The sequence below is a fragment of the Coregonus clupeaformis genome, unplaced genomic scaffold, assembly GCF_020615455.1.
Source record: "Coregonus clupeaformis isolate EN_2021a unplaced genomic scaffold, ASM2061545v1 scaf0419, whole genome shotgun sequence".
Classification (NCBI taxonomy): Eukaryota; Metazoa; Chordata; class Actinopteri; order Salmoniformes; family Salmonidae; genus Coregonus; species Coregonus clupeaformis.
This window is the reverse complement of record NW_025533874.1, coordinates 123,884-137,595: the sequence shown is the minus strand read 5'-3', so window position 1 is coordinate 137,595 and position 13,712 is coordinate 123,884. Positions and strand designations below refer to the sequence as shown.

Sequence of the window (13,712 nt, the reverse complement as noted above, 5' to 3'; positions counted from 1 at the left end):
GGCAGCTTCTTAAGTGCATAGTCCACAGCACTTGTCAGGAAACACAACACAGCTTCATGGAATGAATCCACCTGCTGTGGTGTGATGTCACCCTCGTCGAGTAATCTGTTAAATTTAGCCCTGGTTGTGAACCCAATGTTCAACTTTCTTCCTGTCACAGATACAGCATATCGGTATAAGGTACAAGGCTAAATATCACATATCACAGTGTTTGATCATAATAATAGTCAAATACTAACCTGGTAAATGGTTTGCCTTTTCTTTAAAGGCAATTTCACAAGGCTCCTCATGGCACTGCAGAGCTGCAGGAACCATAAACTTGGAACATAGCTTGCATACGAATTTCACCATCTATAACAGACATTTACAAAAATAGTAGGTGAAACCTGTTTTAGAGGATCCCTGCAGATATCAGCAAGAAACACAGAATGGAAAAAAACTGAAAAATCCAATCCCACCTCATCATGTAACAAAAATATTGATGACTGCTCTCTCTGAAGTAGTAAGTTGAAAGAAGTGAAAGTTGGTACGGTGGCTTGGAAGAACAGCAGGTACACTTCTGTCATGGGGTCAGTGAATGTCTGCACAAGTCTACTTCTATTGCACACATTTCCTGTATTTATGTTAAATTCTTTGGAATACATCTTACCTGTTCGAAATCAGCTGAGTTTACATTCACCACACTAAATCATGTTCACACGCACAAACAAATAATTTCTTTCAAGATTTAAAGTTTAAGAGAGTGAGTACTCAATTGGACGACATTTCATTGTTACATACCTAGTCTCAGCTCAGCTTCTTATCAGACTTCTTGAGGTAGTGATCGTTTCTTCTCCTGTTGTCTTTTTCTGTCGCTAACTTCGGGGTGCAGCGCATATGGTTCAGTGGCGCTCATCAGCGCCATCTACCGTCGGGGAGTTTGAAAAAAGGAACGAACGAGTCTCGGACAATTTTTTTTGCGTGAGAAATTGGATGTGTGGCGTGAGTGCGTGTGAAAACAGGCAAAAACGTGTGTCACACGGCGAAGGCGTGAGAGTTGGCAGCTCTGTATTCTGGCTGGAATTGCCATGTACAAATTACTGACATGGCAGAATTGGACGGGACAAAAAAAAAAAGACAGATGTGGTGTTTTGTGCTTGTGCACATAATTACATTACCCGGACTGTGCCATCCCCGTGGCCTCCGCAATGGAGTAGTCCACTGAGACAGGTGCGAATCAGACATGCGTCTTGTGCATCATGAAAAAAAACAAAAAACGACTACTCGACTAAAGAAATCTCGGTCGACCAACAGCCTATCGACCAATCAATCAACCAGTCAACTAAATGGGGTCAGCCCTAAGATTTTCACATGTGAAATAGAGATTTTTTTAATATACATGTGAAACCACAAATGTGATTTTCAACATTAGTCTATTAAAAACAGTACTCTAGTAATGAGGTTTGTGCAGTAGGCTATAGGCCCAAAACATTATACTGCATATTGGCTTTGCTTGAATTGCCCTGCCAATGCATTGTTGTTCTTCTCAGACCATTCCTTTTTAATATATATTTTAACATTTGGGGAAGGCTATATGATCACACCGGTAATAGATCAGTTGTTGTATTACTTGTGAGGCACAGCTGAGTGACCATACGTTTAAACAGTGGTGGAAAAAGTACTCAATTGTCATACTTGAGTAAAAGTAAAGATACCTTAATAGAAAATGACTCAAGTAAAAGTGAAAGTCACCCAGTAAAATACTACTTGACTAAAAGTCCAAAAGTATTTGGTTTTAAATATACTTAAGTATCAAAAGTAAATGGAATTGCTAAAATGTACTTAAGTATCAAAAGTAAAAGTATGAACCATTTCAAATTCCTTATATTAAGCAAACCAGACAGCACAATTTTCTTTTTTTTCTTTTTTAAATCTACGGATAGCCAGGGGCACACTCCAACACTCAGACATAATTTACAAACGAAACATTAGTGTTTAGTGAGTCAGCCAGATCAGAGGCAGTAGGGATGACCAGGGATGTTCTCTTGATAAGTGTGTGAATTGGATCATTTTCCTGTCAAAATGTAACGAGTACTTTTGGGTGTCAGGGAAATGTATGGAGTAAAAAGTACATTATTTTCTTTAGGAATGTAGTGAAGTAAAAGTAAAAGTTTCCATAAATATAAATAGTAAAGTAAAGTACAGATACCACAAAAAACTACGTAAGTAGTACTTTAAAGTATTTTTACTTAAGTACTTTACACCACTGCGTTTAAACAATTAGCTTTTTATTTTACTGGGCTGATGGAGCCTACATCTGATTATTAGTCTCAGCAGAGGGAAAGGGCAGCAGACTGAGGGTCCGCCTCTCAACGTCCCTCCGCTCTCCCTTTCCTCCGCTGACACTGACCAAAAAGGGACAACGTCTTCCAGCTGATGGTGAAACTCGAGTCGCACCAAATTAATTCTGCTTCATGCACAAATTCATGTTGTTACTTACTCCTATGACCAGAGAAAGTGAAATATTCCTCAATATTAAAAAAGACCCAAGCCGCTAATAATTACAACGCAAGCCTATCGATACACTTTCCTGCTCATTCATTGCAGCTGCAGTGCTGATTGTAGTTTGAGTGGAAGTAGGGAGAATGCGCATTTTATTGCTTATAAAAGCGCTGTTGACAGTGCTGAGTAAAAACTTAAACATGAACTCACTCATAAAAACAGCAGCTCTTTGCTATATTCGTTGACAGTCTCTCTCTCTAGTCATGATTTTAAAAGTTTAGAAATCTCATTGTATCAACTTTGCTGTAGCTTTCTTTTATGCCTGCTACGTTATTGCAGACACGGTAATCTGAGCAATCCGATTGGCCAGTGGTAGGCCTATAGTGTACTTGATTTGCTCCCCCCGGGCCAGCCGGGAAGGCAGTTTGTAGCTTCAGACATATGAAATGGTTCAAAATGGGAAAACTACACCTACCCGGCGCCCAGAGCAGCAGAATCGGGTGCACCTACCACCAACAGCGCATGCAAGGCTTATTGTTGGGTTTTCTACAGAACTGTTTGGCGATCGACTAGGAATGCCTTGGTGACCACTGGTATAGGCTATTATGAAGTGATTATTTAAGAGCATTGAAGATAAATCACAATCCGTACAAAAATATATATATCGAGCTAGTAACTAACATATTTACATAAATCATCAACATCAATGAGTACGGTTACATGCACACAATAATACTATTATTGTAGATAGTCAGATTAATATAATAGTTTGTTTAGAACGATTTTCCTAATAATCCTGTTTACATGGACACATTTGAAATCCGGCTACCTGATGAGAAAATCGCCAATCAAAATAAATGTTCTACCACAGAGACCATGTTATTTTTGTGAAGCCTATTTGATTCTGAGTTCCGACATATAAAGTTTGTATGTGAAAACAATGTCTAAGATGCATACTTCCAGTTATCTGCCCTACTCACTTCTCTCGCGCATAAGAGGGAGGCTTGCGCTACTGGTGCTGGCACATGCGCAGATCAAATACAGTGAGGGAAAAAAGTATTTGATCCTCTGCTGATTTTGTATGTTTGCCCACTGACAAAGAAATGATCAGTCTATAATTTTAATGGTAGGTTTATTTGAACAGTGAGAGACAGAATAACAACAAAAAAATCCAGAAAAACGCATGTCAAAAATGTTATAAATTGATTTGCATTTTAATGAGGGAAATAAGTATTTGACCCCCCTCTCAATCAGAAAGATTTCTGGCTCTCAGGTGTCTTTTATACAGGTAACAAGCTGAGATTAGGAGCACACTCTTAAATGGAGTGCTCCTAATCTCAGCTTGTTACCTGTATAAAAGACATCTGTCCACAGAAACAATCAATCAATCAGATTCCAAACTCTCCACCATGGCCAAGACCAAATAGCTCTAAAAGGATGTCAGGTACAAGATTGTAGACCTACACAAGGCTGGAATGGGCTACAAGACCATCGCCAAGCAGCTTGGTGAGAAGGTGACAACAGTTGGTGGAATTATTCGCAAATGGAAGAAACACAAAAGACCTGTCAATCTCCCTCGGCCTGGGCCTTCATGCAAGATCTCACCTCGTGGAGTTGCAATGATCATGAGAACGGTGAGGAATCAGCCCAGAACTACACGGGAGGATCTTGTCAATGATCTCAAGGCAGCTGGGACCATAGTCACCAAGAAAACAATTGGTAACACACTACGCCGTGAAGGACTGAAATCCTGCAGCGCCCGCAAGGTCCCCCTGCTCAAGAAAGCACATATACAGGCCCGTCTGAAGTTTGCCAATGAACATCTGAATGATTCAGAGGAGAACTGGGTGAAAGTGTTGTGATCAGATGAGACCAAAATCGAGCTCTTTGGCATCAACTCAACTCGCCGTGTTTGGAGGAGGAGGAATGCTGCCTATGACCCCAAGAACACCATCCACACCATCAAACATGGAGGTGGAAACATTATGCTTTGGGGGTGTTTTTCTGCTAAGGGGACAGGACAACTTCACAGCATCAAAGGGACGATGGACGGGGCCATGTACCGTCAAATCTTGGGTGAGAACCTTCCTTCCCTCAGCCAGGGCATTGAAAATGGGTCGTGGATGGGTATTCCAGCATGACAATGACCCAAAACACACAGCCAAGGCAACAAAGGAGTGGCTCAAGAAGAAGCACATTAAGGTCCTGGAGTGGCCTAGCCAGTCTCCAGACCTTAATCCCATAGAAAATCTGTGGAGGAAGCTGAAGGTTAGAGTTGCCAAACGTCAGCCTCGAAACCTTAATGACTTGGAGAAGATCTGCAAAGAGGAGTGGGACAAAATCCCTCCTGAGATGTGTGCAAACCTGGTGGCCAACTACAAGAAACGTCTGACCTCTGTGATTGCCAACAAGGGTTTTGCCACCAAGTACTAAGTCATGTTTTGCAGAGGGGTCAAATACTTATTTCCCTCATTAAAATGCAAATACATTTATAACATTTTTGACATGCGTTTTTCTGGATTTTTTTGTTGTTATTCTGTCTCTCACTGTTCAAATAAACCTACCATTAAAATTATAGACTGATCATGTCTTTGTCAGTGGGCAAACGTACAAAATCAGCAGGGGATCAAATACTTTTTTCCCTCACTGTATACTGCTGGAATGCCAATTAAGCTGTTAACATGTGCTAATAATTCAAAAGATTGCTCAGAAAACCAGGTGTTTTAATCAGTGTGTGCTTACTTCGATTTTGACCTTAAACTCATTAAGATAAGCAGAGTAAAGTGTTTACATGAGCCATACTCAACCTACTGCCATAATCAGTTTAATATCTAATTATTAGTGTTCATGTAAATGTACCCAATGATCAGCTAATAGCCTACCCTCTTTTCCCGGTGTCAATCATGTGTTTAAGAGGCACTGTAACTAGCTTCCTTACAATTTGTGATGAGTGAGTGTGTTGTTGCAGAAATAAATATGCCTATGCTTTTTTCATTTTGAGCACCTGCCCCCTGAAAGCTCTGTGCATGGCCCTGGTAAGGTGTCACAGACAGGGTGGCTGTGATATTATGCTATATTTCCCTGAGGTACACAAAGGTAATGTGATGGGATTGGAGGAGAAGGATGACAGGGACTGTGTATGTGTGTATGTGCGTTCGTGCCTGTGCATGTAGGCGCTTGCTTCATAAAAACCCAGAGCACACCAGTTACTCACAGTCTCACACACTCATACACAACCTACTCGCATATGCCCTTCCAAAGAGCCATCTCTACTGAATTATTAATCTAAATTAAAACCACTCCATACATGCTTAACTAAACTTTGGTGCCAGATGATAACAAACTTGACACGACATTCGTCCCACAGTCTAATCTGAAAGTACAGGCTGTTGATAGCTATACCAGATCACTATGATAACTGAGCTCTGTAACATATTGTTACTTGACTCATCTGAGATTTGACAGAAGAGAGTCGATTGTGTAACAACACTATTTAAAAGGGAACGAAATAACAAAAGGAGGAGAAGAGGAAGAAAAGAGAGGAAATACTATTACCCTCATGTCCGCAGTTACCGAGAGGGAAAAGAGGCGTAAAAATACCCATGCTGAATAATCCCTATAGGCAACTAGGAGGTATAATCTCTCTCTTGTTTTCAAGGGGGAGGATTAATTTCCTCTTCCTAACCTGCTCAGTGTCCCTAAATCAAATCTCATTGGTGCACTTTTCACTGGCCTGCTGTCTCAGCTGCAGCTCTCCACCCTGTCTGTCGGTCTGTCTGTCTGTCTGTCTCCCTGTCCCTCCATCCGTCAGTCCAGCCGTCCATCCATCTGTCTGTCTGTTGGTCCGTTAGTCTGCCAGCCTTCCTGTCTGTCTTTTTGTCTGCCAGCCTGTCTGTCTTTCTGTCCCTCCATCCGTCAGTCCATCCATCCGTCTGTCTGCAGATCTAATCTATTTACTGCCTATGAGCCATCTGTACCTCATACTGACATATTAGCATTCTCTATGGACTGACTCATTTCTCATTCAGTGCCATATCTCTATGGCTCCAGTCCAATTTGCTTGATTACTGACTAATATACACTACATTACCAAAAGTATGTGGACACCTCAGCGGTCAGCACTCGGCGGTCCCGTTCTGTGAGCTTGTGTGCCTTATCACTTTGCAGCTGAGCCGCTGTTGCGCCTAGACGTTTCCACTTCACAATAACAGCACTTACAGTTGACCGGGGTAGCTCTAGCAGGGCAGAAATTTGACGAACTGACTTGTTGGAAAGGTGGCATCCTATGTCGGTGCCACATTGAAAGTCACTGAGCTCTTCAGTAAGGCCATTCTACTGCCAATGTCTGTCTATGGAGATTGCATGGCTGTGTGCTCGATTTTATATACCTGTCAGCAACGGGGGTGGCTGAAATAGCTGAATCCGCTCATTTGAAGGGGTGTCCACATACTTTTGTATATATAGTGTATGTGCAGATATACTGTGTAGATATACTGTGCATGTGGACTGTATTGTATATGTTCCATGTCCTCTGAAGCCAGATGTGCACATTACACTGACATTACATTATTATTTATTACATACTGGCACAGAAGATGGCGTCGTACTGTATGGCTGCAGTCTTTCGAGCTCTGACCCAACTTTGCTATTTTGTGATTCTTTTGGCGTTTATCTTTACTTTTTTGCATGAAATGTATCCGCTATCATATTTTGTATTTATTTTACCTTTATTTAACTAGGCAAGTCAGTTAAGAACAAATTCTTATTTACAGTGACGGCCTACACCGGCGAAACTTATGATCGACAAGAACCTTTGAACATCAGATCGGCAGTTACTAACCTCAATTCCGGCTTCAACTTCGACTCTGCCCTGGGCTGTTAGTGTAATTCCGACCCAATTTTCGGTCTACCCAAGATGAAACGCCGGCGAAAAAGATCACAGGAGAGGGGGAGTCCTGGTAAGATTAAGGCGAAGGGATAACCGGCCACCTCTTCCCTCTATTCTATTGGCCAGACACTTAATATGATGGATGACCTCCAATCGTGAATTTGAAGTATTTATGCATAGTCACTTTAACTCTACCCACATGTACATATTACCTCAACTACCTCAACTAGCCGGTGCCCCCGCACATTGACTCTGCAACGGTACCCCCCTGTATATATAGCCTCCCTACTGTCACTTTATTTTACTGTATATATAGCCTCCTTACTGTCACTTTATTTTACTTCTGCTCTTTTTTTCTCAACACTTTTTTGTTGTTGTTGTTTTATTCTTACTTTTTTTGTTTAAAATAAATGCACTGTTGGTTAAGGGCTGTAAGTAAGCATTTCACTGCAATGTCTGCACCTGTTGTATTCGGCGCATGTGACCAATACAATTTGATTTGATTTGATTTGATTTGATATCAACGGGACTCTCGTAACTGCAATATTCTCTGCTTTTCTGAAACATGGCTTTCGGAAAAGATAACCCCCATGGCTACCCAACTCGATGGATTCTCCATTCACCGAGCGGACAGGACATTGGATTCAGGGAAATCCTAGAGGGGGAGGGGTATGACTCTTCATCAACAGCAAATGGTGTGCTGACTCTAGCGCAGTGGAAGTCTTGACCCATTGTTCACCCGTCTTGGAATATCTGATGGTCAAATGCTGACCCTTCTATTTCCTGAGAGTTTTCAGCTGTTATCATGACTGCTGTATATATTCTATCTCAGGACAAGAAAAACAACAATCTGGCACTTATCGAACTGTACAAGGCTATAAACAAGCAGGAAACCATGAACCCGGAGACTATCTTTCTGGTTGCGGTGATTTTAATTCTGCGTCATTAAGACACATAATGTCCAACTTCCATCAACACGTCTCCTTCACCACTAGGGGTGATAAAGTCCTAGACCACTGTTACTCTACTCACAAGCAAGCATACAAGGCCCTCCCTCATCCCCCGTTCGGCAATCAGATCATGACTCTATACTCCTGCTTCCGGTCTACAAGCAGAAGCTCAAACAGGAAGTACCTGTGACATGCTCTGTAGATAAATGGTCCTCTGAAACGGAGGCTATGCTACAGGACTGCTTTGCTAGCGCTGACTGTACCGGGACTCTGCTGATACCATCGAAGAGCTAACCACCTCCGCCACCGGCTTCATTAGCAAATGCATCACCGATGTTGTCCCCACAGTGAAGGTTCGCTGCTTCCCCAATCAAAAGCCCTGGATTAACACCGAGCACGCCCTCATCCACATCAACAGAGCACTAGTTGAGCAGGTCGAGAGCTTTTTTTGTTGTTGTCATTTATCCAGAGCAACTTACATGAGCAATTAGGGTTAAGTGCCTTGCTCAAGGGCACATCGACAGATTTTTCACCTAGTCGGCTCGGGGATTAGAACCAGCGACCTTTCGGTTACTGGCACAACGCTCTTAACCACAAAGCTACCTGCCGCACTAAGCTTCAAGTTCCTTTGTGTCCAAATCACTAAGGACTTAAAAATGGTCCACGCACACAGTAGTGAAGAGGCACGACTGCACCTCCTCCCCCTCAGGAGGTAGAAAAGATTTGGCATTGGCCCTCAAATCCTCAAAAAGTTATACAGCTGCCCAACTGAGAGCATCTTGACTGGCTGCATCACTGCTTGGTATGGCAACTGCACCACCCTTGATCACATAGTGCTACATAGGGTGGTGTGGACAGCCCAGTACAAATACACTGCTGCTACTCTGTTTATCATATATCCTGATGCCTAGTCATCTTACCCCTATACATATCTACCCCTACCACTCCAGTAACCCTACACATTGTATGGTATTGGCACTGACCCTGCAACTGACCCTGTATATAGCTTACTTACTTTCTCCTGTTCTTATTATTTATATTTCTCGTGTGTTTTTGTTCTACTTTACTTTATAGTACTAGTGATATTAATTACTGCATTGTTGGGAAAGAGCTTGCAAGAAAGGCATTTCACTGTACTTGTGCACGTGACAATACAACTTGAAACTACACTCTTAGAAAAAAGGGTTCCAAAAGGGTTCTTCGGCTGTCCCCATAGGAGAACCCTTTTTGGTTCCAGGTAGAACCCTTTTTGGTTCCAAGTAGAACCCTTTTTGGTACCATGTAGAACCCTTTTGGGTACCATGTAGAACCCTCTGTGGAAAGGGTTCTACAATCGTTGTCAAAAGTTTTGAGAATGACACAAATACTAATTTTCACAAAGTCTGCTGCCTCAGTTTTGATGATGGCAATTTGCATATACTCCAGAATGTCATGAAGAGTGATCAGATGAATTGCAATTAATTGCAAAGTCCCTCTTTGCCATGAAAATGAACTTAATCCCCAAAAACCTTTTCCACGCATTTTCAGCCCTGCCACAAAAGGACCAGCTGCCATCATGTCAGTGATTCTCTCGTTAACACAGGTGAGAGTGTTGACGAGGACAAGGCTGGAGATCACTCTGTCATGCTGATTGAGTTAGAATAACAGACTGGAAGCTTTAAAAGGAGGGTGGTGCTTGAAATCATTGTTCTTCCTCTGTTAACCATGGTTACCTGCAAGGAAACACGTGCCGTCATCATTGCTTTGCACAAAAAGGGCTTCACAGGCAAGGATATTGCTGCTAGTAAGATTGCACCTAAATCAACCATTTATCGGATCATCAAGAAGTTCAAGGAGAGAGGTTCAATTTTTGTGAAGAAGGCGTCAGGGCACCCAAGAAAGTCCAGCAAGCGCCAGGACCATCTCCTAAAGTTGATTCAGCTGCGGGATCGGGGCACCACCAGTGCAGAGCTTGCTCAGGAATGGCAGCAGGCAGGTGTGAGTACATCTGCACGCACAGTGAGGCGAAGACTTTTGGAGGATGGCCTGGTGTCAAGAAGGGCAGAAAAGAAGCCACTTCTCTCCAGGAAAAACATCAGGGACAGACTGATATTCTGCAAAAGGTACAGGGATTGGACTGCTGAGGACTGGGGTAAAGTCATTTTCTCTGATGAATCCCCTTTCCGATTGTTTGGGGCATCCGGAAAACCCCTTGTCCGGAGAAGACAAGGTGAGCGCTACCATCAGTCCTGTGTCATGCCAACAGTAAAGCATCCTGAGTCCATTCATGTGTGGGGTTGCTTCTCAGCCAAGGGAGTGGGCTCACTCACATTTTTACCTAAGAACACAGCCATGAATAAAGAATGGTACCAACACATCCTCCGAGAGCAACTTCTCCCAACCATCCAAGAACAGTTTGGTGACGACCAATGCCTTTTCCAGCATGATGGATCACCTTGCCATAAGGCAAAAGTGATAACTAAGTGGCTCGGGGAACAAAACATCGACATTTTGGGTCCATGGCCAGGAAACTCCCCAGACCTTAATCCCATTGAGAACTTGTGGTCGATCCTCAAGAGGCGGGTGGACAAACAAAAACCCACAAATTCTGACAAACTCCAAGCATTGATTATGCAAGAATGGGCTGCCATCAGTCAGGATGTGGCCCAGAAGTTAATTGACAGCATGCCAGGGCAGATTGCAGAGGTCAACACTGCAAATGTTGACTCTTTGCATAAACTTAATGTAATTGTCAATAAAAGCCTTTGACACTTATGGAATGCTTGTAATTATACTTCAGTATACAATAGTAACATCTGACAAAAATATCTCATAACACTGAAGCAGCGAACTTTGTGAAGACCAATACTTGTGTCATTCTCAAAACTTTTGACCACGACTGTACATGGAACCCAAAAGGGTTCTACCTGGAACAAAAAAGGGTTATTCAAAGGGTTCTCCTATGGGGACAGCCGAATAACCCTTTTTTCTAAGAGTGCAGTGTTCTCCCCAGGTCCAAACTCACCCGGAAGTAATCACTGCACGCCGCCAGCACCGCTTTATGGGCGTGGAACTTCTGGTCGCCGGCAACCAGGGTGACATCACAGAGTAGGCCGTCCTTCCTCTGCTGGTTGAGGGCGGAGAGGACGGAGTCCTGGTGAGACTTGGACTGGCATAGCCTCTGGTCTTTTACCAGGTCCTGCCCACTGGAAGAGAGAGCGAGAGAGAGAGAGAGCGGTGGAGAGAGAGAGGGAAAGGGAAATGGAGAGATATCAGTCAAGGCTGGGGGAAAATCTCTGTCTCTCTCGTCATCACCTATCTTGTCTCTCTGCTCATCTAATTTTAGTCATTTAGCAGACGCTCTAATCCAGAGAGACTTAAAGGAGCAATTAGGGTTAAGTGCCTTGCTCAAGGGAACATGGACAGATTTTTCACCTATTCAGGTCAGGGATTCGAACCAGCAACCTTTCGTCACTGGCCCAACACTCTTAGCCGCTAGGCTACCTGCCACATCTCCAGTTTGGTCTGTCACCTTCAATAGTATTTAGTATTTGAACACTAGTCTGGTGTGTGTGTGTCTATGTGTGTGTGTGTGTGTGTGTGTGTGTGTGTGTGTGTGTGTGTGTGTGTGTGTGTGTGTGTGTACTAGGGTGGGTGGTAAAGCACTGGAGCCCCATGCTGGCCACCTCCAAGGCTCAGCAGCTGTAGTTCAACATTGTCAACATTTGTCACATGCGCCAAATACAACAGGTGTAGACCTTACAGTGAAATGCTTACTTACAAGCCCTTAACCAACAATGCAGTTTTAAGAAAAATAAGTGTTAAGTAAACAATAGATAAGTAAAATTGCAACAATGCAAATAGTCCGGGTAGCAATTTGATTAGCTGTTCAGGAGCCTTATGGCTTGGGGATAGAAGCTGTTAAGAAGCCTTTTGGACCTAGACTTGGCGCGCTGGTACCGCTTGCCTTGCGGTAGCAGAGAGAACAGTCTATGACTAGGGTGGCTGGAGTCTTTGACAATTTTCCTCTGACACCGCCTGGTATAGAGGTCCTGGATGGCAGGAAGCTTGGCCCCAGTGATGTACTGTACTTGTGTGCGTGTGTGTATGTTTTACGTGTGTGTGTGTGTGTGTGTGTGTGTGTGTGTGTGTGTGTGTGTATGTGTGTGCACACAGATTCACCAGCTCTTACCTGACACAAGGTTCAGATGGCATGCTCCCGGAGAAGGAGAGAAGAGGTGGAACAGTATTCTGTAATTCCTGAGGGCTGCAGTTACTTCATGCATTAGCCTGGAAAGAGAAAGAGACAAGGTACATTTCAATCAATCCATTTGGTCAGCTAACTGCTAACCCCCAATACAAAGCAGACTGAAAATCCACTTGAATCTACGTCACTGCGAGGCACTTCAGCTTAATGAATAGAATGAAGAACAGACACTTTGTGAATTAGCCATCGGCAAAGAAGGACCACTACCTGAGCTTCCTACTGACACTGTGGTTAAGAATATAATGTTTCTAAACACTTCTACATTAATGTGGATGCTACCATGATTACGGATAATCCTGAATGAATCGTGAATAATGATGAGTGAGAAAGTTAGACACACAAATATCATATCCCCCCCAAAAATGCTAACCGCCCCAGTTATTGTAATGGTGAGAGTTTTAGCATTTCATTGGGATATTTGTGCGTCTGCAGATGGCATAACTCTTTTATCTGCCCAGAGAGCTAAATCAGGTGCACGTGTAGGCATATTGCTGGCCAATCAGATAGCTTAGATCACTGTGTCTACAGCAGCTTCCACGAGCCCACAGCAAATTTAATTGGAAATATAACTTTGCCCCGTGGTTCTCCGCCCCATGCACTATAGTTAGGCCCGATAGGAAATTGATCATTTAATTGATATCACACAATACATTGTAGGTGCACTTGATGTCCCGCGCCCAGCAGAGAATTGCACTTGGCTTGCATTTTGACTCAGAAAGTGATCTTGACTAAGAGAAGGTTGTTGGCCACTGTTCTAGTCTATATAGGCTATAGTATGGCCTATTATTATGTGTATTAATTAGCATACTGCTATAATTTACCATTCCTTTGATGTTGTTTAATATGCAGCATGTAACCTAATGCAAACCTGATCTACTTTGATTGGCCTCCGTGACAGTGATTAAATGGTTACATTTGTGGCCGCCTAGCCTAGCCTACTATCTCCTGGTCGCTGAGCCAAGTCATATCAGGGCATTATGTCCTAGTCTCATAGTCTGATTAATTAAGATAGGCCTATGGTTTATTATGTGTCTATGAAAGTCGCATGTTTAGATTAGTTTATTAGGATTCCTATTAGCTACTGCACATGCAGCAGCTACTCTTCCTGGGGTCCACACAAAACGTACAAATACATGACAAAGTACAG

General features: G+C 43.0%; 1 protein-coding gene across 1 annotated transcript in view; it reads right to left on the bottom strand.

Annotated features, from left to right (window-relative positions):
- Nucleotides 1-13,712, bottom strand: part of klhl32 (kelch-like family member 32) — a 54,684-nt gene that overhangs the window by 21,976 nt on the left and 18,996 nt on the right. Inside the window, exons 2-3 of the mRNA XM_041853369.2 lie at nucleotides 12,491-12,588; nucleotides 11,324-11,504 (exon numbers count right to left, since the gene is read on the bottom strand). Of these exons, the coding sequence (XP_041709303.1) occupies nucleotides 11,324-11,504; nucleotides 12,491-12,513 (204 nt within the window). The 5' untranslated portion in view covers nucleotides 12,514-12,588. The remainder of the gene's footprint in view (nucleotides 1-11,323; nucleotides 11,505-12,490; nucleotides 12,589-13,712) is intronic.